This window comes from Molothrus aeneus, chromosome 12 (assembly GCF_037042795.1).
Source record: "Molothrus aeneus isolate 106 chromosome 12, BPBGC_Maene_1.0, whole genome shotgun sequence".
In the NCBI taxonomy this organism is placed as follows: domain Eukaryota; kingdom Metazoa; phylum Chordata; class Aves; order Passeriformes; family Icteridae; genus Molothrus; species Molothrus aeneus.
Window position 1 is genome coordinate 17,383,532 of NC_089657.1, and position 27,258 is coordinate 17,410,789.

Below are 27,258 nucleotides of genomic sequence, written 5' to 3' on the forward strand. Positions count from 1 at the left end.
GACTGTCACCATTTTACAGCTTGTGACTCCAGGACACAGTGACCTGAGAATTCTTGGTCAAGAAAAACATGGGAACAAGTTTGAAATCTTTGGCCATCAGCATGATAAAAATACACAAGGACAGCTCAACATAAAACCACTCTAGTTAGTTTATGATCTAAAATACATTTGAGCAAATAATTAATTTTTGCAGGCTTACATTGGAAATGAATATACTTTGAGAAGGTCATTGGATTTTGGAGTGGAATAATAGTTGTGCTAAGTGTTATCAGACTCAGAAGTCTTATGAAATAGTGTGTATATATATATATATATATATATATATATATATAAATAAATAAAAATAAATACTGGGAAAACCTTCATGGCAAGTCCCTGATGAGAAGTGCCCTGAGGGAGATCCTGCTAAGGCAATCCAGTAACATTTCTGCTAGGCAATGGGATCTGGGGGATGCACAGCAGCATTCTCATTTCTCCTGTTCTCCACACACAGATGACTTCTATTCACAGATAAATTCAAGAGTGAACCAGCTACAATTTTCCAAGACTGCAGAGATGTCCCATCAGAATTTAAATAACATTTCAGAGAGAAAACTGCTTATAGTACAGCAAAGCCCTGAACATGACATTTTCAGTAACCCAGCCAGAGACAAATGCAAGGCAAACAGATCTGAATACAAGGTGTGAATGATGAAACTACAAGAGGGAAAGATATTTTACACTGAGTAAGAGACCAGAACAGGAGAGGTTAGGATTCAATAGTCATAGCAATTCCAGAACCACAATGCTTTGTGGCATAAGAAGATTTTTGGGGGTTTAGAAGCTCTGTAAGATTTTTAAGTTCTGACATGCATTGTTAGCTCAAGTATCCCATATCAGAATTTTGACAAGACTTGCTAAATCTCATTATAAATTGAAATGGAGCAGAAGACATCCTGTGGTTATCACCAAATTAATACAAAAGGTATAGAAGGTTTTGTTTTTACTGAGTAAATGATGATGGAACTTGGAGGATCTGCCTGACCAGGGACAGGCACTTCTGGTATGATAAAAACTGTGGAGGTTTCCATGGAAGCTTGGGTAGATTTCTGAATTTGAAGGACCAATTAGAAGCAATGTTTTCTCTAAGCAAGGTAAAAGAGCTTTCTTAGGAAAAAAACTCTACAAAAACCACACAAAAGCCTCAGAAAAACAAAGGCATCAAATACCTCCCAAAATGAGATTTTCATTATTAATGCCCATGTATTGAGGCTATTAGAATCTCTGAGACCCCAAAAATGTTGAGTTAATGCTATCTACCCTTTTCCACTTTCCATTTCAATTTAATAGAGATCCCTCCATGACAAAGCTACAAATCAATCAACTTTGCCTCAAAAAGGAGTTGCTCTGTGACCACTTGCTTTCTATTTGCCTGTGACAAAGTGAATTTCACTCAGTTAATTCATTCTTACAGTAACACTACAGAGAGTGATTGATGTAATTTCTGAATTTCAATTCTGAAATACCCATCATGCTTGCACTTACTGCAAAACCCCTTAGAATGCTAAAAGAAAATAACTATCAGAACTAGGAAACAGAAGGTTAACATTTTTCTACCAAAAATTTGTGCTTTTTCTAAAAGAAATCGATGAACTGTAAAGCTCTTTCAAGTCACAGCTTTATAAACAGTTACATCACAGCAAGAAAATAAACAGTTTATCATCTGTGTCATGTGGTAATACCAGCCTTCACTGGTGGAAACTCTCCTGAGAAAACATTTTCTCATTTAAGTACTATGTTTATATTCCTATGTATACAATTTTCAGACAAGTCTACAGACAGAAATATAGTAAAATTATGAGTAAACACTACCAAAATAATTTTACACAATACCCCTGATAACTTTCTGCATGAAGCAGTTTGCAGAGAACAAGTCTGCTGACTGTGGGTTTGCAGACCAATGCAATTTCTTGTGTTCTGGAAGGTTCCTCAAGAGGCTTCAAAATCTCTCCTCAGTTGGAAGTGTAATCCCAGGGACTTCAACCAACCAATATCAAAACAACAAAGAACTTGAGGTACCAACCTCTGATACAACTTCCACACCACCTCTCTCCTCACTGAAGTCATGGATCAGGTTTTGGAAGCCCAAACCTCAGGTCAGGTCAGTGCTCTAAGGGGTCAGAACCACACCATGGCCACCTTGAAGAACATCCCAACCACAGAGGTGAAGCCAACCCTTTGGAAATAGTGAATGTTTTTAAAGAGATTTCCTTTGAGGCTGGTTTTGGCTGCAGGAAGCATTTAAAGGCTTAGTGAACCGTGTAACCAAGCCTCATCTGGAAGAAGCCCTGCAGAACAGTCACACTGTCTTCTTGTAAAATGAACAAGGTACAAACATCCATGCAAAAAGATTTATAATAACATGTTGGACTTGCTCAGCAGACACACATTTCTGCTTCCTAATGAACAAAAGAGATCCCTGCTTTTATTGCATCTTTAGTAACATGACCCCTCTCTTAGAGTTAGCTACCATTGAATCCCAAACTCTATTTCAAGGCTTTAATTTTACTTCTCTTGGCACACTGAAGACCATTTTAAATGGGGAAAAAACAGCAGACATGTGAAATAAGAGCTCTGATTTAAAGATGTCAACAACTGCTGTTCAGTCTCAAGGTCCCAAAGTATTGTGGAAAAATGCTGGAACACTTTTTCCATCTAAAAGTAGCGAAGACGTCACTTAAAAACCTCTAAAATGTATTAAACAGATCTCCTTTTCCACATTAAGAAACAATCATATGATCAAAATGAATCTAGCTTTTTATTTTCCCAATAAATTAACATCCTACTCCTAAGTTTTATACCAATTCAGGTACCAAGAAGCGATGTTCAAATGCCTGCAATTTTAATTTGAGCAATTTTGTTACAACTGCTGTAATGAAATTCAATGGAAATATAGTGTTTAATGTTCCCAATAACCAGGTTATGAAGTCTCATTACAGATGCAATGTTCCTTGCTAACACACACCCTGTTCTACATTAAAATTCCGTCAGGAGAGACCCATAAAGACACAGCACTGTTCTTTTATTTTCAATTTAAGAAGTGAAGAGAGAATATCAAGCAGAACTCTTCATAAAAATCTTCCATTCTACATGATGCAAGAGTTACTGGGTCACTAAATTATCTTTAAGAACACATTCTGTGCCATTGTGTGTCTCTGAAAGAACTTACAGGGTTGAGTACAGCATAGAACATTTTGACCACACCAGAAACCAATTAACAATAAATTATCATCCCTTTAATGATACTGAAATACTCCAGTTAGTAAAGCAGAAGTAAACCAATAGATTCATTACCTCTATGGTGTAAACTTTTTCACACAGTTGCTTCTCACAACTGGATAATGTTTGATCAGTCTTAAAAGGATCCCAGAATATTTTGAGTTGGAAGGGATCCATGGGGACCATTGATCCAACCCCTGGTCCTGCACAGACACCCCAACAATGCCACCCTGTGCCTGGGAGTGTGTCCAAACATTCCTGGAGCTCTGGCAGCCTTGGGGCAGTGCCCTTTCCCTGGGGAGCCTGGGCAGTGCCCAGCACCCACCTTCCTGATCCCAACCTGAACCTCCCCTGACACAGCTCCAGCCTCTCCCTTGGGAAGGGCAGAAAAAAGCCAAACTACCTCAGGGTGAATCTCTAAATGAAACATCTGTCCCAAATCCACAGCTTTACTTTGCCTCAAGGAAAATGGAAGCAAAGGAAGCCCAGAAACAGCAATGCCCTTTCTCAGTAGGAATGCCTCTGTCCAAGCTGGGAACTGGCCTGGCTGAGCTCTGACCTGGGCCAGGACAGTTCTGCCCATGCATTTCCCATAGAGCCCTGCCTCATCCTGCCTAACTGCTGCTGGACAGAATCCTCCACATTTCCATAAGTACTCCCTGACTTTATCAGCCTGTGAACAGTTCATAAAGTTTCCCAACACACCATCTGGTCATTGCTCTGGAGTTCCTTGGAGCAGCACACGAGATGGCTCTGCAGTCACGTCTGGTAACAGTTCCCACAGTGGGGTGTCGCAGGGTAATACAGGATAATAAGGGAATAACAACAACAACAATAAAAATAATACAGGATACAAAGGGGAATTTCATTTGAGCAGAGAGATAGATGGGATGAAGGCTGAGGGCAACTGCACCTCTTGCCATGGCCCAGTAGCTGAACACTGTTGAATGAGCCCACACAGCTCACACAAACCATCCCATTTCAGTCCCTCACTAAAATCAGAAGCAGAGTTTGAGCTGTATTTCCTACAGATCTGTCCCGTCATTGATGCCTCTATGTGGGAATCCAGAGGGCTATCCCCAAAATCAACTGTCCTACTGACTAAAATCAGCAATTTTCACTTAGATTTATTTGGGAGTTCTATGGATAATAAGGTTTATCTGGGGCTTTGGCTTGAAAGCTCTGTATTCAGAAACTGCAATTTTTTCAGCTGGGGAAATGCTGTGCATTACAATTAATTTGAAGACGACGTTGATGTCAAGAAAAAGGAACAATGTCTCTTCCCCAGACTGCAGCTTCCTTCATAAACATTTCTTTCTTTTCTACAAAAGCATAAATTATGCAGAGCTATTCTGGCTATTAGGAGCAAGGCAGTTGGGGGAAATGCCTGATTATTTATGATAAGGCCCAACAACCTTAGGCTGGACTCAAAACATCACCTGGTGTTTGGGAGGTACAGAGGCTGTGCTCTGTACTCTCCCATAAAGGCAGCGATGTCCCTGCCCAGGGCTCCATGTCCATTCCTGTGGCTTTGCAGCCACACTGGACACAAACATTCCCTGTAGTCTCTACAAGTGAACAAAATACTCAAGAGTTGAGAGAATCCCCCCAACAATATCCTTCCAGTCTGCTTGAGCCATCCTGGCTCCATTCAATAAATAGTCTTTTTTCCCCCAAGGATTTAAGGATTAAAGTAAATGAAAGCATTCAGAGTTGGATTATTTAAAAGGTTCATCTTAAAAACCATTTACCTTGTCATTTCTTCTCTAATAGTCTGTTATGTAAGGAACTTCCTACAGCCACTGAGTAAACAATTACTGTAGTTTGGTAGAATTTCCATTTGTTTGGTGTTTAATTCTTTGTGCAGGATGCAGATTTCCACACAGTTATTGAATGCAAACTTCTGGTTCATTACTTCTGGTTTTGGCTGTTATTTATATTAAAGTAACTTTGATAAAGTGAGTTATTCAGACCAGCTCATAACACACTGTTTCCTACAATGGACTTTGAAGCAGTTCTGTTAATTCAGTGAAAATAACTTTCATTCCAAATGTGCAGTATTATGAATATATACACAGAAATCAGTAGGTTTTTCATGCAATATTACTGAAACAAATCTATGTTTTTCTGTGAGAATTTTTCATATGATAGTAATGCATAAAAGCTGACTTATTTTTTCCACAAGACAGATATTTTTCTCAAAGGAGTAATACTGAACACAGCTGTGGAAATATTAGATCTTCAACAACACTATCAACAAAGACAAGAATCTTCTAAGTGAGTTATGTAATGGTATTTTTAAAGGATTAAAATTAGGAAAAAGGATTAAAACATACTTATTTTTTTCACAACAGTTTCTCCAAAGCCCTGAAAGTTGGCTATGTGTACCTCTCATCCTCTGGCCTCACAAATTCTGTTCCTTAAAAACTGACAGGGAACAGCCCTTGGGAACATTTTGTGGTTCTCAACCCCTTTTCACTGACAGTTCTATATAAACATCTATGGCTTCCCTCTAATGCAGGATGGCTCTGGACTTACTCAGGTTATTCCCTACAAGTCTTCCAGGGAAAACTCTCCCTTTTCCAGCTCCCTTTGGCTCTCATTACAAAGAACTCAGGAAGCAAGACTTTTCCTCTTTCAATTAGACCAATTATTTTTTGGGTCTATATGAAACATTAAAATCCACTTCACTTTCTTGCACATTTCAGCTGAACTATAAATGTTTCATGAAATATTTCCTTCTGTTTTGAACCTGCCACCCACTGATTCCTTTAGTGTTGGTCTAGTTTTAGCACTGGAAACATCAAATAATTACTCTCTTTTTTGACAACATATGGGTTCAAATTAATCTGCATTGCCTGTATTCTGTATTTATTTTGAAGGCTATTTTGAGAGTCTCTGGTAAAACCTTAAGTGACAGAAACAGTGATTGATTCCCATTTTATCTGAATTTAATTTCTTTCCAACCTGAGCAAAGAACATCCTCTGGTTTTATGTGAGGAGACGTACACCTTATGCATGAATTGGAAAAATTAGAAATTCTAACAACTATGAAGCAAAAGTATAGTCACAGTATGAATTAAATGCTGAGAAATGCCCATGCCATGGCAGGGGGTTGGAACTAGATGATCTTTAAGATGCTTTCAAGTCCAAACCATTCTATGAAATTGCCTGTTAAACAAAATAAAAGTTACTTTCTAAAGTCCAGGCTCCTTTGTTCTGCTGTGGTAAAACCAAATGGAAATCATCCTTTGTAGAACACAAGTGTTCAAGAAGAAAATAATACTGTCTACTTTACAAATTGCTCTACACAAAGATCTCTTTTTCCATACCACAAGCTAATATGCAATTATGACATATGTTTTCTTTCAATTTACATAAATGTTTCCACTGAGTGGTAAAAGAAGCTTCTGTCATGCAGTGGATTTCTGTCTCTGACAAAAAGCAGTGCAAACCCACCCAGGGAACCAAGCTTCTTAACTAACACACTCCTGTATGTGCAAACAAATACCTTTGGAAATAGTGTATTGGGACATCTGTCTGACAACCCTTCTCTACTAGTTTCAAAATGGTCTTTTGGCTTAATTAAGGAGTCTTATCTTCCTGTTTTTTAATTTTTCATTAAAAAAAATATAGTGATAGGGCTTATTTGTGATTTTCGCCTACAGCTGGAAGAGGAAAAAATGAAGGCTAAAAATCAACAAAACACTTTATGGTATAGAAATGATTAAAGCAAATTGAATTGCCTTTTAGAAAACGTCCACTGGAACATAATATAGATTACATATTACCTACAATTTAAAAGCAGCATAATTATGAGAAAGTAATACTAAAACTGTAGCAGCAGCAGCAGTCGTTAGCTAAAAGTAAATCAGACTTTTTCAGAAGGCTCCCAATTTCTTGGGAGTATTTAGAACAAGACCCAACCCTGCATGACAGATTTACTGCTTTTGTGTTGATGAGAAACAAATGAAGCCCTCCCAGAAAATTCCCACGGATGAAAACACACAGGCTGAGTTAATTAATGTGACAGGGAAATCACTTCTTGAATCACAGTATACCTTCTTTGTTATTAGTAATGATACTAATGATCAGTAATGAAAGAAATGCTTTCATTTCTGCTATTCCAAAGTGAAAAACTGTGTGCTTCAAAACTTGCAAACAAATTGAGTTTGGAGACCTTCCTAGAGACCTTGTTACTCTTTCCATGTACAAAACAATGCGCTCAAAGTGCATACAAACATTTACAGAGCTGAGTTCTTCATTAGACAAACAAGTGCAAATTACAGTTAATTACTGTCTCAGGAATGTGATATTCACTGCTTCCACTTCTAGCAGTCAAACAAAAACTGAGTCAAAGTCATCTTCTTTTGAGCCTTTGGATTTTTAATTAATATAAATTACTTTTGTTGATAAGTAAAGTTCGGAAAAACTAATTGCAAATTAAACTATATTATCTTTTCACTCTAACATGCTTTAATTTTCTTTTTTTTCTGGACTAGATGGCCACATTTCTTTTTTCTTAAAGCTAACAACTCGCTGGAACTTGATGACAGTCCCCATTTTAAGCGTTGCTTTTATGTTCTAACAATAGGAATCTACCCAAAGGCTGTCTAAAAATATGAAATCATTTACATTCCATATCATCCATCCTCTTTGGTAAAACCTAAGGGGAAATGGGGGCAATTCAGCATTTGCAGGTGATCAAGATCTGGGGTTTTTTTAAGGCATTGTTGAACTTTGGCAGAGTAAATGCTCGATACCCTCTGAGGAAATGCTGTTCTCAGTCCAGCTTGTATTCTGGAAGAGAAAATTTTCCTTTAGAACTAATTGTTGGAGTGATTCAGTAGTTTGGCACTGGCTGCAGAGTTTTTGATTTTAACTACTGTTTGATCTTCCGTGAAAGAACGTCTGCTGTTTTCAATGTCCCTAAGGCAGATAAATACCCATATTCCATAAAAATGCCATGTCACATAATCCCAACCTGTGAGCAGCATCGCAAGCACGACTGACAATTGACATGTACTGACACCCAAACTAATTGCAAGACTTTCCGTGATCAGGCAAAGCAGTTTCCCGATCCAGTTTCATGCACAGACCTTTCCACAGGACCAAGAAGAAGAGCATCAAGGTGGAAATAAGCCAGGTGGGAGGTTCTGAAATTGGCATTCCCGCACTGAGGAATTCGTATTTATCTGTAGCCTGAGACAGAACAAAGTTAAGTGATGCTCCAGAGGCAACAGAAAGTGTCTGCAAGGATGAAAAACCCTTCAGGTGATGTTTTGCCTCTCCAGTCATTCCAGGTCAGCACATTGTTGCATCCATAAAAGCCATGATGAGCCTGACAACCCCATGGATGTACAGACATGTACACGTGACTTTATGGCTCTTTTTGGACACAAGCTCTCAATAGTGCAAGTTATGACCCGCCCTGCAATATTGCTGTGTTGCTAACAAACAAACATCAGGGACTGAGGAATTTTACTGCAAAGGAAACTGTATTTTGATGTAGTTTTTAAGTCAGCTGCCAAAAACATGCTAAAAACTATTAACAAGCAAAAGTTGTTTTATCATCATGTGTGATGATAAAAAAAAAGATTTTTAATATATTTATATATAGATACTGAAGAATCAAACTGAACTACAAGAAGCTGAAGGGCAGATTTTGTATACTCAGCTGGGTAAATGGTGTAGTCCAGCCTGAGAGGAGCCAGAATTTAGCTAAAACCAAAATATGTGACCACAGCGCACATGGAGCAGTCGTGAGCACGAAATGAATATGTCATGTTACTAAAATGTGATGGGCAGGCTCCAAGGCAGCTTTGTGCAGTTGATGTTAGATTCATCACATTATGTAAACCACATTTATAAACAGTGCTAGAAAATGAAAAAGTACTTAGTTTGCTTTAGAATAACAAATGTACACAGGACTGGCTTAAAACAGAGATTGCAATGGAAGCATTAACCACATATGGCAGCGTATGTTTGCTCTCTCAGACATATAAAGTAATACAAAATACAGTAATTTCCAAAAAGAAATGAAAGGTAGCAGTTTGTATCACTGATGAGATCATTTCAAATAGAAAACACCATCCAAATTCTTTCTCATCTGCATATTTCACCATAGTGAGACACTATTCTGAACCACATATGTGTTGGATATACTTCTATTCTTTGCTCAAAAATCAATCCCCATTACTCATAAATGTTACATAAGTATTTTAAGGCAAGACAGAATTCTAATTTTCAACCAATTCTCATTGGTGGAAACAGAAATCGCTGAAAAGTTCTGAGCAAACAGTCTGACCTTATATAATCTATTTGTTATTTAAGCACATAATCTTTCTTTGGAAAACATACCAATATTTGCCTGCAAAGAAAAAACCCCCAGACTACTATTTTAAGTATCTCTCTTCATTAAGCCCCCGACAACATGCATTAAAAACCTGAGACATTGAAAATGTGCTGCAAATGTTTAAATGAACAGGCTCATAAAGTGGATTGAGAACCACTGGTTAAGTTTTAAGTACTGCTGTCAAGAGTAACATCTGAAGTTGAGAATTGAGTAGTCAAGAGACCTGAGAAGATGATTTCTGGGCATTTTATTCTAGATTGCAATTCTATTCACACCAAAATACTGGATCCATGTCCTGAGATATTAAACAGTTGCATTACAAGAACAGCATGTGAGCTATATTCATTTCTGCCCTACTAATACTATATACTGGACAAAGTTGATGGATAATCCACTTTAAGGTAAGACTGTTATATTTTTTTCCAGATACTACCACTTTGTGTGTCACCTTCATTATATAATTGGCTATGACAACTTTATACACAGAGGAATGTGTTCCTGCCACCAGAAGCAACTAAAAAGAGAAAATAATAATAAAACCTCTGAGCATTCATCCAAAATTGAGATGTTACTAAACCTCAAAAATAGTTTGCTGCAAAACCAGGGTGAGCTGAAACTGCTGATTCAACACTCTGCTACTGAATGAAGTGAAAAAAGAAACCAGTACATTTATATCACAACCCTCAGGCCCTGCTCTCGTCTATTGAACAGCCAAGAAAATGTTGGAGGGTTTTTTAAAACAGCAATTTAAGACTAATTTCCTCAAGTAAACCCATCCAAACCAAGCTATTCAAAACACAGGGGAGTGTTTGCTTAGGAAGCTTTGGTTTCTACAAGCAGGCAAGAGAATGCAGATATATGCAATTTGAGATTTGAAAAAAGCTTAAGATCATCCTTCAGGTTTTTCTGTGGGAACGTGATTGCTTTTGAAATTGTAATTTTATTCCTTGGGAAAAGTGATAGGGAGACACTTTATCATGATCCATCTATGCTACTGAAACTGGAACACATCAAAAGCAGTGCTGCAGGTAACACAAGTCTTGTCTTGGTTGCTATCAGCACTAAAGTTTTAAGTTTTGGCACAGAATCTTTTCTTTCCTTAAGAAATTAACAGTAGACAAAATAGCTATTATGCAACATACAGGCATTTTGCAAACAGCACATTACATGTATAACAAAAAAAAAAACCCAACTAAAATTTCCAGGCTTTTTTTTTTTTCCAAAGCAAGACCAGACTTTTAACATAGAAAGCAGCTAATTAAAGAAACAGATGAAGTCAGATGTGCACAGAACTGGGTATAATGTACTGGAAATTTAAAGACACAAAGTGCTTCCCTGACTATGAAACTTGCTTTAGGTAAACTCCATTAATTAAACATTTTTGAAATTTACATAAACAGAGGCCTATGAAGGGTAAACAAAGAATAACCCAGTTTCTAAATATTGTGATGTGCTCGTCAGTACAAACTTTGTTACAGGTCACATTCTCAAAGACTTGGTTTTAAACCCTCAACTTCAATAACAGAATACTGCAAATATTGTCTCTATTTTCATTACTAGATATGCTTTATTTCCCACACACAGGAGACAGAAATTAGCTATATTGATAAAAATCTGATCTACAGTTTACATTCCTGAACCCTTGTCCCTGGCCAGATTGCTGCCTCCTGAAAGCAGAGCTAAAATTTATACATAGCTACACAATAAAGTCCTAATTTTCTAACTTTAGAAAGGTTTGGCAGCCCTCAGGTCACTGCAGGCTACTGGTTTACACTGCCACTGGCTGAAGTTTTATAGCTTTATTCAAGTCACACTTTTAAAAGAATAATGGCTAGTGAAATCAGAAATAAGTGGGATTCCACAGCAGGAATGACCTGAAATGGACCTCACTGTACTTCCAATGGCCTGATGTCAACTATTATTAAACTACAGGTTTTATAAAGTCTTCCACTAGACGTCTAGAGTTAAGCCAGAAGTTTTGGCTCTAATACAGGCAGTGATGAAAAACATATGAGTGGTAACAAGTTGCCTCAATATCATTCTTCAGTACTAAGATGGGCTAATCTGAAGCAGCACTTTACTCTGGTATCACCCACGGTGCCAGAAGGATCAAGAAGCTTGGAAGTGGACTTTTTCTTTCTATATGCTTTGCATTTCACAGAACTCACTCTAGCTTCCTTTTTCCCTGTTTTTTGGTAATATGAAATAACTGGACATAAGGACCTTAGGTGGATTATCCCAGTGCTTCTGGAAGAACTTCCAAACCTGCAAGGTATGTCCAGTTTGAATACCTATTCTATGTAAACAGCAGCAAAGAGTTAAGGTTGTCAGTCACTATGTGCAGATTAGTAATATCAGATAATTTAGAATTTGAAATACCACTTTTTAAATGGGACATTTGAAAATTTAATTGCAGCTGAAATACTTCTGTATTTACTACATGTGAGCTGAAAAAACAAATAGAGCTATAGTGAATTATTTAACTATGAAAGACTTGTCAGAAAAATGTTACAGTTGACCATAACACTTTTTCTCAGTTATAGCCATCTATGAAAATCTACTCTACAATAACAGCAGCTCTTCCAGTAACCACTCAGTGTTAACTTTCTGTAATTTGGTATTCAAGTTGCTGGGGGTTCTTAAGTACATATTAGCAAAGTAATTAAAAACAACCCAGGAGAGAATGAACTGTAGATGAACTGCAACCTACAAATCCTCATAGATCATTCAGTAACAAGAGTCAAGCAGCTCTACATAAAAAGTAAACACAACTTATTTTGTAAACATCCTCTTAATTATTACTGCTCAACTTCAATATTGGACTATTTCTGTCAACAGACATTTCTACAGTAATCTTACTAACAAAAAACCTTCCTCCTGGTTTTTCTTCAGCAATTTAAGTAAATCAAGGGAGTAGATAAAGAGTTAAACATAAACTCCTTTTATTTCTGGATTAGGACAATGACTAATAGAACCAGAACTATTTTTAAATATAGATTTCAAAACAGTTATGGTCTTGCCTTTCTTTGGACAAAATCTGTGCACAGAGCAATGATTTGTGTTATTAATGAACACAGGGACTTTTCTTTGCCTCTGCAAAGACCACCACTGGGTCATTTAAACATTTCCTTTTCAGAAATAATGCCATGGGAAATTTGTCTCTGTACCTCGATAACAGGAGTGATTTCTAAATATAATTTAGAGTCTTTTTAAGATTTAGAAACTTCATGTATTAACTCCTTCAGCATCATAACTGATATGACAGCAAAGTCCACATTGTTGGACTGGTTTGCAGCTGCCAAGCAATTCAGAGTTATTTGTTGTTGGGTCTCTTTATGCCCTCTTCCCACACTAACAACACATCTTCTGCTCTCACTGAAAGGGATTTTCTTCCCATAACTCATGTTTAGAATTTTCACATCACAGAAATATGGGAATTTTCCACATAAAATCTCAAGGCTTTTAATCATCTTAAATTATACTGTGACATCACCTGTGTTTAATGATTTACAAATTATAACTAATAGCATAAAAAGTGCCTGTGTTCCATGTGTAGTTTGGCAGTATGAGTTTGGGTATAGATGACCACATTAGTGAGGATAAGTGTGTCCCAAACAACCAGTGCAGTGATTTTTGGACAGTTGCACACCTCAGGAAAGCACCTTAGAGCATCTCTCCATGTGAGGTGCACTCTCCACATTCAGTCACCTCACCTTGGGGTGGCTGATGTTCCAGGGAGAAGGTGCTCAAAAGCTTTTTGTGCTCAAGGATAAGAAGGATTGACACAGAGGAGCTTGAATTCACCACAGTCTTTGTCAAACTCATTCTCAATGTTCTGTCTGTTAAAACAAGAATGGACAAAGCCAGGCTTTGTCCAAGTGACAGCCAGCTGCTCAGGGATTATTTAACAGAGCCCTTAGTCTGCCTAACAGCTTGAATATGTCAGGAATGGCTCCCCCATTGCTCCTCCTTCCTTCTCTTTCCATTTAACGTTCCAGCCCTGTCAACCAGGCTGTTCCACCCATTCTTTTGTGCTGGTTCTGGTACTCCAAACTGACTCAGTTTCTTCATTTGAAAAGAATATGATGGAGTTTTTTGTAGTTCACATTAGTTTTGTGCTGGGGTAGTGAGCTCAACCAGCTCAGTGAACAGTCTGAAGGAAGAGCTGGTACCAGAGAGCTGGCAGGGAGCCCCTGGGAGCACAGTCAGGCTCCAGTGGCAGCAGAGGACCATGAACACAGCTGTACCTATACCTTCTGAAACTGTGTTCCATAAAACCTTCATGACTATTTTCAGAGAGATCACTAGGATCTCAGATTTTAGGCTTTCTTTTAATTCTCTTATTCTTGAAGTTTAAGCACACAGAATGTTTGTATTGGTTCTCTGAGAAGCACTGCAGAGTCAGAGCATTTTTACAGAGTCATAGCAGCACCTATTTACTGGGAAACTCAAAACCTCAGGCAGGGAAGAACCATTCCCACACCTTCATAAAACTCAGTTCTTTAGGATCCATTCCTTGGCATTTCTTTGGCCTATACAAACCTGGAGTCAAGCTTGATGGTCATTCCTAATTACAAAGCCAATAATGATTTCTTAAGGGCAAGATGAGGAGATGAAGCAAGGACTTTTTTCTTTAAAATGAAAAAAATCCCAACTCAGGGACTTGTTTTCAATAGATTTAACTCACAGAACCAATATATGTCACCAGTGACACATTTCAACGCTACTTTTCTAGAGCTTTGTGAGCAACACATGTTTTTCAAGAGTTCAAATTGGCCACTATTCCAATCGCTGCCTCAATCTTTTAATGCTTTGAAAGCCTAATTTTTGGCTATGTGGAAGGAAATATGCAATCCATTTGCTACAGATGCAAGTGTGAGAGCAGATTTTTAGGTTGTTTCATAAGAGAACTTCCTAGCACCAGATCCAAAAGAACATTTTAGGAACATACATACAAGTTTATCTTTTAGATCCAGTAAAACCACACAGCCAGTGCCTCTCAGAAATTGAAGTCAGCAGGGACTTGGAAAGTCCATGTCCCAAGACATCATCACACTTGATATCCTGTATATGGAAATGGAGTCTCATCACTGATAGACCACAGGGCATTTTGGCACTTGGGACCTCAACTGCCAGGGAAGAACAGAGAGCCTGAGAGCTCATGTGTGGCAGCCCAGCCATTAAACCACTTGTCCAAGAACAAGGAGAACTTGGAAGTCTGAAAGGCTTCCAAATCCTCATCTCCTAACTGATGGTATGACTAAAGTAGTGAAGATTTTGGCCTTTTTCTGAAGCTGAAATAGAAGACTGAAAAGGCCAAATATTCCAAAGGTGCACAGCCAGAGATGATAACAATTCTCTCCAAAAAAACAAACAGAGGTTCCACACCTTCCTGCCAGCACTGTTTATATTCAGAGTCTTTCAAGGACAGACATTGTAAGGGATTGCAAGAACATCCACAAAATTCTTTCTAGGAGCATTGCAAGAGAACATTATTATGAACACAAAGGAAAATATATGGGAAAAATACATGTGAAGGTAATCTTGTTACATCAGTAAAAGTACATGCACTACCTGAATGGGCATGCAACTGAAATATTATGGGAAATATTAAATTTAGCTAGATGTTGTTGACCTACAAGATACAAAGTACTTTGTGATTCTGATTTCAGGCATATATTTGGGGGAAAGAAGTCACTCCATTATTTTTATGTTATCTGAACACTGTTAGCTTTCCTCTTTTTAAACTCCCTTTAAACTCTTTTTAAACAGACAGAGATACAGGAGCAGTAAGGTATGCAGGATATTTGCATTTAATGCTGTTATAGCAAGGTATGCAGGATATTTGCATTTAATGCTGTTATGAGCCCCCCCCAATAAACATCAAAATGACTCTGCACAGAAAAAAGTGGTATAAACAAAACCTCATTTTGAATAAGCCAAGCCAAACCCTGGTACAAAGCAGAGCACTCCTTTTGCTGCAGTGGAGGACCAATGGGAAAATGCCTACATAAAGGCATTTTTCATCTCCAAACAGATCAACAAGCATTTCATTAGGTGATCAAACAAGAATTGACACCCTTTTAGTATTTCCTTAAAGAGGCCTATAATAGTCTAAATAGAAACATTTTTATAAACAGGACATGCACAATAAAATTTCCTGCAGCCCCTCTTGGTTGTGGAGCACATTTTCACTACCAAACGACTTCTAGAATTGGGATTTGAAGGGAAAGAACATGAAGCTGAGGGCTGAATCTACAACATTTTCTCAAAGTTTGTTGCATCTGTGGCAATTCTTACTTTCTCTATTTTCCTCTCTACCTTGCTCTGTAGGAGCAAGTTAAAAAAAAACCTGAACAAACAGAAAAGCCCCAACCTATGTTGAAAAATTCACACACAAATCTACCAGATTTCAGCTTTTCTTCTGGATGTAAATGAAGTCACTGATTTCCACTGACATGGATTTCTAATAGGCAATCCTTCTCAGAGAAAAGAGCCCTCCTCAAACAGAAGTCAAGAGTGAATTTGGTTTGTTCAGTCTAGAAAAGAGGAGTTTTGGGGTGATTGAATTGGGGCCTTCCAGTGCCTGAAGGAGCCCACAAGAAAGACAGAGAGGAACTTGTTACAAGAGCCTGGAGTGACAGGACAAGGGGAATGGCTTCACACTGGCAGGGAATAGGTTTAGACTGGATATTGGGAAGAAATCCTTCCCAGTGAGGGAGGTGAGGCCCTGGCACAGGTGCCCAGAGCAGCTGGGGCTGCCCCTGGACTCCTGGCAGTGCCCAAGGCCAGGCTGGACACTGGGGCTGGGAGCAGCCTGGGACAGTGGGAGGTGTCCCTGCCATGGCAGGGGTGGAATGAGATGATCTTTAAGGTCCCTTCCAAACTAAAGTGTTCTGGGATTCTACAACTCTGTGAGATGTGTTTGCATGCAGAGGTGAATTTCCATCAATGGCAGTAACAAACAAATGACTGGAACATGGGAAAAGCTCAGGACTGAAAATTTCAGATTAGACTAAGAAGAGTTTAATAAAGTGTTTAGGGAGTGGAATACTCCCTAATAAAGTGTTTAATAAAGTGTTTAGGGAGTGTTTAGGAAGTATCCCACTGAATGCATTTTATGCACTGCTAATCAAGTACTTCCAAATTTTATAAGCAATGCACATATGCCAATGTATCCCACTAAAAATATTTTTTTCATTGAGAATGAATAAAATAAATCATAGTCCAAGTTCTGGTAAAGTTTACTACAAAAATTCTACTTCAAAGCTTGAAGCAAATGATGATATTATTTGTAAACTAAACTAAAATGCTTTGATATTACATTAATGCCTAATGAATTTAAGTTAATATTATGTGTAATTTTATAGTATTAATTTATATTTAAAAGATTATTTTAAAATCCTTCTTATACTAATTAAACCTCAATACTCACAACAGGCTCTTTTTCAGGACTAGATAGTGTGTCAGTGAGTGAAGTAAACAGTTCAAAAGCTTCATCTGCTGCTCCCTACTCACTGATTCTGGTGTTTGTTTTTTTGTTCGTTTGTTCACTTTCCAAGATTGGTTATCCTGATTAAGAAGACATGAAAGAATACACACTCCTTCTCTTCTTGGCTTTGTGCTCTGCCAAATCTCTCACTGGTCCTTCATATTTTACACTGAAGAATATGATGCTCCAAGATATGGAAGATGACGACGATGATGACGATGATGACAATTCTCTATTTCCAACCACTGAACCCATTCTACCACTGATTCCTTTTGATCTGTTCCCAACATGTCCCTTTGGATGCCAGTGCTATGTGAGAGTTGTCCACTGCTCTGACCTAGGTAAGAATGAATTTGTGTGTCTGTTCTCCACTGGATTCTCCTTTGTACGATTTGTCTTTTAAAGAATGGGATGTAAAGTATTCCCCCAGCTGAACTTCCATCAAAGTGAGCATCCCTGGTAACTGTTTAGCCAAAGGCAAATGTGCTCCTGTCAGTGCTGCAGGCACATCCCAGTCCCTAAAAGTTAATTCATTATTAATTGTGCCAATTTCAATTAGTGCTCACTGAAGTTTTCCTATCATTCAAGGCAGCCAAAGGACTGTGGTCCCACCACTAGCACAGTGACAATGACATTTGTTCTCATCACAGCCCTGCCACCTTCCTGAACTTCATCCTGGACTCTCATGTCTTAGAAACAGTCTCCATACATAAATTGCAGGGGTTTTTAAAATGTGTTATTATTAAGGAATGAGAAACTTTTGCTGACAGCAGCAAATTATGGTTAATGTATCTAGTCTACAGATTTCAAACCATTTTACATGAATTCACACATAGAAAAATCCCACATTAACAGAATTCAGCTTTAGATAACTGCAATCTATTAATTATAATTGTTAATAAATTGGACAGCATTTAGCATTTCATGCATCAGTATTTCCACTCAAAAGAAAGTTTCTGTCCCTTTCCCTGTTGAATCTTTTCTGCTGATTCATGATCTCAGATGGCCTGAACTGCAATGGGTTTGTAACTGAACAGCAAACTGGAATGGGGGAATAATGCTAATGGTACTGATTTATGTTAATGATCCATGGTACTTGTAATGAGTTGTGTTAATGACTTCTGGTACTGATTGGTGTTAATGGTTTCTGGTACTGGTACTGAAGTGCTGGCCCTCCTCTGCCCACACCAAGAACAGGTTTCTCAGCCACAGTGAGCAGTCTCCATTAAGTTTTCATGGTCAGGGGCAGAAGCAATTCCTCCCAAAACTATGCTCACATTTGTAGTACATTCTTACATCATTAGTTTTTCCCACTATCAAAAATTCCCTTCTACCCTTTGCTTTATGGCTGTTCATATTTTCTTCCCCACCATATTAATTAAAAATCTTATTGTGTTTTGATGTTTGGCAGTTAATTTCTTTGGACTTAAGTACAGCACATAATATTTCTGTTTATGTCACATACTTATGTAGGTTTGACATCAATTCCTCGCAACATCCCACCAGATACTCGGATGATTGATCTTCAAAACAACAAAATCAAAGAGGTCAAGGAGAATGATCTCCAAGGACTCACATCACTTTATGTAAGCTTGCTATTTCCCAAGTTTCCCAGTTAGTTAGCAATGTGAAATATTTAGATACTTTATAAATATAAATGTTATCTCCTTCTCCAATAACATAGATAAAAAGTCTAAGGCCTGCATATTTGAGAGCTTCCACATAGTAAGAAGCAAATACCTTTGAGTTGTAAGAACTACTTTCTACAATACCCAGAAAATAGATCTAACCAAAAAGATTCTCAAGCTTTTTCAGTTCTTAGCATGCACAGAAGCAATCTCCACATTTTAAAGGCGGCAAGGCCTCCTTTTTATCTGCTTAGATGGAAAATAGCAGAAAGAATTTAACCACATTTTCTGAGGGCATTTTCAAAAGAACAGAACATACAGCTAACACACAGCACTGAAACCAATGCTACAAATCCAGCTGACCTGAACAGAAAACAGAGAAACACTGAATTACTGGAAAAGTCAAGGGCTTTACTCCTAATTTGTTACCATGCTCAATTATACATGTGTGACAGGCTTTGAAACAAATATCCCTGGCAACTGATAAATCTAGATGTTTACAGTATGCAATAATCCCTTTTTATGATGAAAGGAAATGAGAGTCCCAGAGGGCTGGGAAGTAGATTAATTCTGCTTTAGAATATTTGTTTCTATTGGATGTCACCACAGATCCAGTATCCAGATCTAGTTCCACTAACAAATACTGACCATTTAAAATTTTTCTCTCTAAACCACAAATCTGTTCCATAACTGATAGCAAATTAAGTACATTCTATTCTCCATTAGAAAGACACGAGACACACAAACTAACATAAGGACCATTCCTAACACATTAGGAAGAAATTCTCCCCTGTGAGGGTGGGCCCTGGCACAGGGTGCCCAGAGAAGCTGTGGCTGCCCCTGGATCCCTGGAAGTGTCCAAGGCCAGGCTGGATGGGGCTTGGAGCACCCTGGGATAGTGAGAGGTGTCCCCACCCATGGCACTGGATGGATTTAAGGTCCCTGCCAACCCAAAATCATTCTGTGATTCTATAAAACAAATCCTTTCAGTCATATTTGGCTTCTGAGCAAGATCTGAAAATTTATGAGATCTAAGTGTTTATGAATGAGCTTGTCAATTTTTATGGCCTAGGACAGGACAGAAAAAACAGGAACTCTATAAATTCTGAGTTGGCAACAAAGCATTTCCTATTCTCTTGTCTCATGTCTGGGTGCAGAATGGTCTTAGCAGCAAGCAAAAGGTAACAACACAAACTGTGGTTTATATTCTGTGTAAAAGATCTAACAGTCTCTTATCTCCAATGGCTGAGAAAGCCACTGGAATCCATCAGCAATCACATTAAAGACCAGAGTCACCAGTTAATGATGTGATAGCTGAGCACACCAAGCTGCTTTGCTTTTTCTCCTCGGTTCATTTGTGGCAAGGCCGAACAACAAACTGAGAGCAAAGTTTACTTTGTACAACTTGGCTCAGTCCTGGAGTCTGCTTAGCAAAGGCACAGATGGCAACTTGGATTAGGAAGGAACATTTCCTGTTTATTTCCTTGAGCTAAGCTCATTTTTTTTCTGGGAAAAAAGAGATCTTGTTTGCTCTACTTTTTTCCCCCGCACAATTCCTAAGAAGAGATGACTCAAAGAAATAAAAAAGGAACAGAAATGAATAGCTTAAGTATGGAAATGCAGAGATGGGATTTGACATACAAAAGCATTCCAGATAGTGTGTATTTTGCTGTCTGTAGTAATTTATTACAAGCTCTCTGATAACACATAGCAATTAGGAAGAAGCTGCCCCCAAAAGATTCATGTACTGTACAGAAGAGAGAGACTGAAGTTCACAGGAACTGGAAAAGCCAAATAAAACATAAATTTATGTGTCATCTACACATACTAATGTCTAAGAAACTCATATTAAAAACTACACTTTTATTTTGCAGCATTATGTTAAAATAAAAGATGAGATTCTGAGTTTTGAGAATTTGTCCGCATTAAGGAATAATAGCAATGAGGTATATAACCCCATATAAAATATCTGAAGACAAACACATTGTTTTGTCAGTTCTCATGATCCACTGGCACCTTGTCAGCTCTACCCTCAGGTTAATGCTCCAGCTTGCAGGTTCTTCTTTGTTTTTCATAATCAACTGAAATTCCCAAAGCATCTACAAAGTGCTGAAGTTTGGTAGGATGGAAAAATAAGATATTTTAAATACTTAATTGCTGAATTACATTTCAAATCCATGACTTCAAACTCATAGTCATAATAGTCCTGGATAAAGAAAGCTTTCTAATTGCTCTTTCCATCTCTCATAGGCACTGGCTTTGAACAACAATAAAATTTACAAGATCCATCCCAAAGCCTTTCAACCAACAAAGAGGCTACGACGACTGTATTTGTCCCACAATCAACTGACAGAGATTCCAACAAATCTACCCAGAACTCTGGCAGAGCTCAGAATTCATGCTAATAAGGTTAAGAAAATCCCCAAGGATGTCTTTAAAGGAATGAAGTCTCTACATGTTTTAGGTAAGCCTGATTAAGTAGAACAGAAAATGTCTTTCCCAAAGATGGAATGTATTATACATCATTTCCATTCAAACATTTCCCCAAGGCACAGTTTCCTCTTAAAGAGATACCCATGCTGTGGGAATACCCCCCACAATTTAGTTTCTATGTGAAGTTGCTGCAAAGGTCAAGTTTTGGATAATCCTGCAAGCCAAGTAACACAGCCTAAATTCCCTGAGAGCTGTGACACCCCTCAGAACACACAATCAAAGCTAAACATTAATGAGTGCTTGGAATATCAGAAATCAGCAATAAATTTAAATCAGCTCTTCATAACTTAGTCTAACCTGCACAAATTCCTATGCCATAAACGCTTTTCTTTTTCCCCCTTTGCCAGAAATGAGTGCAAATCCTCTTAACAATGATGGAATAGAGCCAGGGGCTTTTGAAGGGGTGAATATCTACCACATACGAATTGCAGAGGCCAAGTTAACTTCAATTCCTAAAGGTAGGTCTGCTTTCCCTTTTCTAATTTACTTATACCAGCACACTCCTTAATAAAATGCTTTAACATCTGAAGGATTATTAAATTCATAAATTGTTTTCTATTCTCATTACTAGCAGACCACCTCTTACCTTTGCTTTTTGAACTTTATATGCAATTCCCCATCCCAGAAGAGTTCACGCACAAACAGCACAAACACAGAGCACACCCTGTCCCACCTTCTCCCTGTCAGCACATCCACTCCTCTCACAGAATGTCCAGACACTTGTCTCAGGAGGAACGAAACAAAGAAATTCCTAATTTGATGTCACTTCGCATCTTTCACATGTCAGCCACTCAAAGATCCTCACAGAGAAAGGATAAACTCACTGATATTTGATCAGGGATATAAGGGATGCAAAATTCCTTTCCGGATTTAAAATGTAACCCCAAAATGTCTAAATTTAATTTTTAATATTTCATGTCACACTGCACCTCAAATACAATGTTCAATGTAGTTTTGCTAAGTAAAACTTAATTTTAATTTTTAATTAAATTCACCATAACATAATTCAAAATCAAATCACTTTTTCATACAAAAAAACCCCAACCTTGTAATTTGGAGGTAAAAATAAATTAAAACACTAATTTGATGAATCCACACATACAAATGTAGCATAAAAGAGTTCAGTACAACATTCCACCTGCTTTTTCTGCAGGTCAGCATGGTATTGAACCAAACTCATGATTTTCAACCACTAAAAACTACCAGCTAAGAGAACAAGGAAGGAAACAAAGGAAAACACTGTATTCTATGCTCTAACTCCCAGGAAAACAATGTTGGCCCCTGTATTTATTTCTGATCACTCAGATAAAGAACTTGTTTGTTATTACTCTCTTCCTGTATATATACATATATATACACATATACATATGCATATACATGTGTACATATAGATATACAGGAGAGAAGAAGAGAACACTAAAAAAACCCTCAACAATAATCAAAATCAACTCACCCCAACTGTTCAGGTAACTTTAAAATCAGAAAGCCTCTGTCTGCCTAACAAAAAAAAAAATAAAACCCAACACAATCTAGTATCAGCTCCTGTCACTTAGCACAAAAAAAAATCCCAACATAAAATGATTCCAATTTTGCCTTTGTTATAGAGAAATCTCCTATAAAGACATACAGCATGAGATCCAAATTGTGGTGTCAGATACATAAACAAACCAAACCAAACATGATTTCATGGTGAACTCCTTCACCACAAATACAAGCTGAGTTTGCAGATGCTTCTCTCTGCAAATGCTACAATGGCACAAAGGTTTAAAAAACCGTAGCTTATAAAAGGTACTAAAAATGTGCAGTGGACAGGTGGGTGGCCTTCCCTCTGGATCCTGTCACTCAGGCAGCCGGAACTGCAGGCTAGAACGCCAACTGGAGCAGAGCCCAAACAAACAAACTTTATTGCAAGGGAATAAAGGCAGGCTGGGAGCAGCCCCATCCCTGCAGAGCCGGGAGCGGCGCTCGTGTATTGCAAATGGGATAAAGGAATAAAGGAATAAAAGATAAAGGCAGGCCGGGAGCAGCCCCATCCCTGCAGAGCCGGGAGCGGCGCTCCTGCATTGCAAATGGAATAAAGGAATAAAGGCAGGCTGGGAGCAGCCCCATCCCTGCAGAGCCGGGAGCGGCGCTCGTGTATTGCAAATGGAATAAAGGAATAAAGGCAGGCTGGGAGCAGCCCCATCCCTGCAGAGCCGGGAGCGGCGCTCGTGTATTGCAAATGGGATAAAGGAATAAAGGAATAAAGGACAAAGGCAGGCTGGGAGCAGCCCCATCCCTGCAGAGCCGGGAGCGGCGCTCCTGCATTGCAAATGGAATAAAGGAATAAAGGCAGGCTGGGAGCAGCCCCATCCCTGCAGAGCCGGGAGCGGCGCTCGTGTATTGCAAATGGAATAAAGGAATAAAGGCAGGCTGGGAGCAGCCCCATCCCTGCAGAGCCGGGAGCGGCGCTCGTATATTGCAAATGGAATAAAGGAATAAAGGCAGGGAACAGCCCCAGCCTTGCAGAGCCGGGAGCAGTGCTCGTGTATTGCAAATGGAATAAAGGATAAAGGCAGGCTGGGAACGGCCCCATTCCTGCAGAGCCGGGAGCGGCGCTCCTGCATTGCAAATGGAATAAAGGATAAAGGATAAAGGCAGGCTGGGAACGGCCCCATTCCTGCAGAGCCGGGAGCGGCGCTCCTGCATTGCAAATGGAATAAAGGATAAAGGATAAAGGCAGGCCGGGAGCAGCCCCATCCCTGCAGAGCCGGGAGCAGCCCCCGAGGCCAGCGGGAGCCGCTCGGTGTCGGGGCCATCCCCAGCGAGGCTCGGGGAACAGCCCAGCACCAGCACCAGCGAACAAACCCAGGCTGCCATGAGCTGCCCTTGCCCTCGCTAAGAGGATGTTGTGGAGAGATTCGCCGCCTCCTGGTCCGTTCACCAGTCTGGATTTGGAATTTTTGGAAATGCAAGAGAAAATATTCTAGCGTGGGAAAGAGTTATCAAATAGCACAATTCTGCTTAGAGTACTCCAAAACCTTTCCTTCCAGTCACATCCTAGCAGCTGTGATAGCACAACTGCTACATCATGTAAAAAAAATTACAGAGCTTCAAAAAACTGTCCCCGGTTCCAGAGTCTTTGACTACAGACTCTGAGATAAATGCACAAACCACAGAATCTTTGACAATGTAACCATGAGAGTTGTTATAAAGGAAGCCAGAAAAATTACCAAATTTTGGAACTCTTATATGTCTTAATTAGCATATGTTTTTCCACAGCTTAATTTTAATAAAAGTTATTATTTAAACCAAATTATAATGGTGATTTTCTTCATTAACATACTAATATGTAATTACATGTAATATAATTACAGTATATATAATTTTATATATAGGTATGTTATACATATAATATATATGTAATACATATTATAGATATTACATATATTACACATATACATATTATATATTTATTTTTATAAAAAATAAATAAAATGTATATGTGCAATATATGTACACACATATATGTATATATATATGTAATATATATACATATATATATGTGATATAATTACATATACTCTGTTATATGTAATCCCAATTTCTTTGATGCAGACAACCTCCCCAAGATTCTTCTATTGGATTCTTCTAACCCAATTTTAAACACAAAGGAAAGAAGCTTTTTGGAACATAATAAATGTTCCAACAAAAAATAAGTTGACTTGGTTTTTTCACACTGTGCATTTTTTTCATCAGGTTTGCCCTCCAGTCTCCTGGAGCTTCACTTAGATGACAATAAGATCACAGGAATTGAAGTTGAGGACTTTAACCGGTACAAAGACCTACAAAGGTAAAATTCCCAGGCTGAATCCCTTTATTTGTTAAAAAGTCATGCCCAGCAAGATCTCATATTTGGTACTTCTCTTGTTAATGAGAGAAAAAAGAATAAATATTATAGGTGTTTTGATAGGAATTGCTCTAGGTAAGACCCAACTTTAAGACTCAAACACATCCCCAAACCCCCACATTATTCTTGTTATTACACGTTTTGCCAACAATCTGCAACAGAAAAATAGAATAAGAACAAAATCTAACTATCCTAAGTTCTTCTAATTCTTAAAAATTTATTTTTGTAAACACAGCAGCTGGTGAAGGAAACAACAGCTTTCAAATGCAATGAGGTTTAAAGAAAAATCTGTGTTTCTGAGGAATGTATCACTGAAATAGGAGAGAAAGAGGTTCTCTCTGTAAAGCTCAGTTAAGAACTCTAAAAATATGGCTGAGTAGGACTGGATTTGGTAACAGAAATTACTGAACTGCCTTTAGATATCCCATTCAGCTTCTGAAGCAATCAGGAAAGAATGGAGAAAAAAGGGGCTGGCAGGATGGGCAGAAAGAGCAATTCTGAATGACCTGAGGCTCCAGCTTCTGAATCACCTCCTGAGCAAAGCAGGCTGAAGCCTTAGAGGAAAAAAAATAGAAGGAAAATCTGGAAATAGGAAAGAAGGTAGTCCTGCTTAGCAAAAAATATTTGTATTTAAAAAAAAAAGCTATACATTAAAAACACCTTTCTAGACAAGACTTGCTATTTCACTATTTATTAGAACTTATTACAGTGACTACACTTAGCAGCTGTACTACTTGGTAAAATATACGATTAATCTCGCAAGTAGCTTGATGTTTATAATTGAAATACTTGCCACTATAATTACAAAAACTGCATGCAAAACTGAACATTTGCTTACATCAGATAACTGTAACTGCTGTAAGCCAATCTTTAAGTGGAGTTTAAATGATAGGTCAATGGTGATTTTTTCCTATCAAAGCTAAGATTTCATCATCTTCCAGTTCTTTTCTCCCCCTGTGTTTACTCCCTGTGCATTTCAATCTTAAAAAAAAAAAGCTCTTCAATGCTGTTGTGAATCTCAATTAGTCTTTAATTAAATGTTCCTTGTACTATTTCTAGGCTAGGCCTTGGCAATAATAAAATCAAAGAAGTGGAAAATGGAAGTTTTGCCAACATCCCAAGTATACGTGAAATCCATCTGGAAAAAAACAAGCTGAAGAAGGTTCCTCCTGGATTACCTGAACTGAAATATCTGCAGGTCATACACCAAACTTATCAAACATCTCTGGGAGTTCTGAGTTGTTTGACTTTCCCATTGTCACACTGATTAAGTCACAACCAAAAATCATAATTAACCAACACATACATTTTGCCATGACTCGCCTACTGGGAGAGCCTGTAATCATAAAAGCTTAATAAAGAAATAAAGAAAATCAAATTGCAGCTACACTTCCTAGGGAAGGAAAAAAAGGACAAGAAACTGCTACACTCAAAAAATGTTTCCAGAAATGAGAATATAATACTATTATATTCTTCATTATAATGAAGAATTATAGTTTTTACTACATCATTATAATTTTTACTACAAGAGAATATAAAATTGCATTTTAGAACCAAATTCTGTAAGAATAGAGTCCAATTATTCTAAAAACACACAAAATGCCATATGACTTTTCTTTGTGGAGAGACTGAGGCAGAAGGAAGACTTTTTTTTTTTTAAAGATTTAATTACAAGTATTAAGGTCTTGTTACTCTCAAGGTCTGCATGGAACTGATGTTTTAGCCAACCTCAGTCACCTACATGCTAAGGAATACTTTCCCCATTTTCATTCAACTCCTGTATTTTTCTGTTCCTATTGCTGCAGGTGGTTTTCCTGCATTCCAACCACATTGCCAAGCTGGGAGTGAACGATTTCTGTCCAACAGGACGGAGGAAGAAGAAAGCCCTGTACAGCGGCATCAGCCTCTTCAACAACCCCGTCAAGTACTGGGAGGTGCAGCCTTCCACCTTCCGCTGCATTTTGGCCAGGAACAGCGTCCAACTGGGCAACTTCCTCAAGTGAGAGCCAACCTGGTCCTTTCAAAAAGCAACTTGTCCAAATCAGTTTTACAATACTTGAAATTTGCAGAAAAATGCTGATTTTACGCTATTTAACCGTTTACAAAGTATTTGCTATTTCAGAGGTAATTAATTAGAAACAAT

The 27,258-nt window shown here is 38.2% G+C and overlaps 2 protein-coding genes across 2 annotated transcripts in view; one reads left to right on the top strand and one right to left on the bottom strand.

The window, feature by feature from the left end:
• CENPP (centromere protein P) overlaps positions 1-27,258 on the bottom strand; it is a 115,587-nt gene that overhangs the window by 34,845 nt on the left and 53,484 nt on the right. The gene's annotated exons all lie outside the window — the stretch shown is intronic.
• ASPN (asporin) lies at positions 11,797-27,137 on the top strand. Its single transcript, XM_066558181.1, has 8 exons — positions 11,797-11,885; positions 17,176-17,446; positions 18,579-18,691; positions 20,984-21,197; positions 21,574-21,684; positions 24,965-25,058; positions 26,175-26,313; positions 26,921-27,137. The coding sequence occupies exons 2-8, from the start codon at positions 17,200-17,202 to the stop codon at positions 27,116-27,118; spliced, it is 1,116 nt and encodes a 371-aa protein (XP_066414278.1). The 5' UTR covers positions 11,797-11,885; positions 17,176-17,199; the 3' UTR covers positions 27,119-27,137.

What these genes read in the sequence shown, in the direction of transcription:
- ASPN (XM_066558181.1), top strand. Translation starts at nt 17,200, where the DNA reads ATGAAAGAATACACACTCCTTCTCTTCTTGGCTTTGTGCTCTGCCAAA. An exon ending in TGTCCACTGCTCTGACCTAG is followed by an intron (nt 17,447 to 18,578) that starts GTAAGAATGAAT and finishes ATACTTATGTAG; the next exon opens with GTTTGACATCAATTCCTCGC. An exon ending in GAAGTCTCTACATGTTTTAG is followed by an intron (nt 21,198 to 21,573) that starts GTAAGCCTGATT and finishes CCCCTTTGCCAG; the next exon opens with AAATGAGTGCAAATCCTCTT.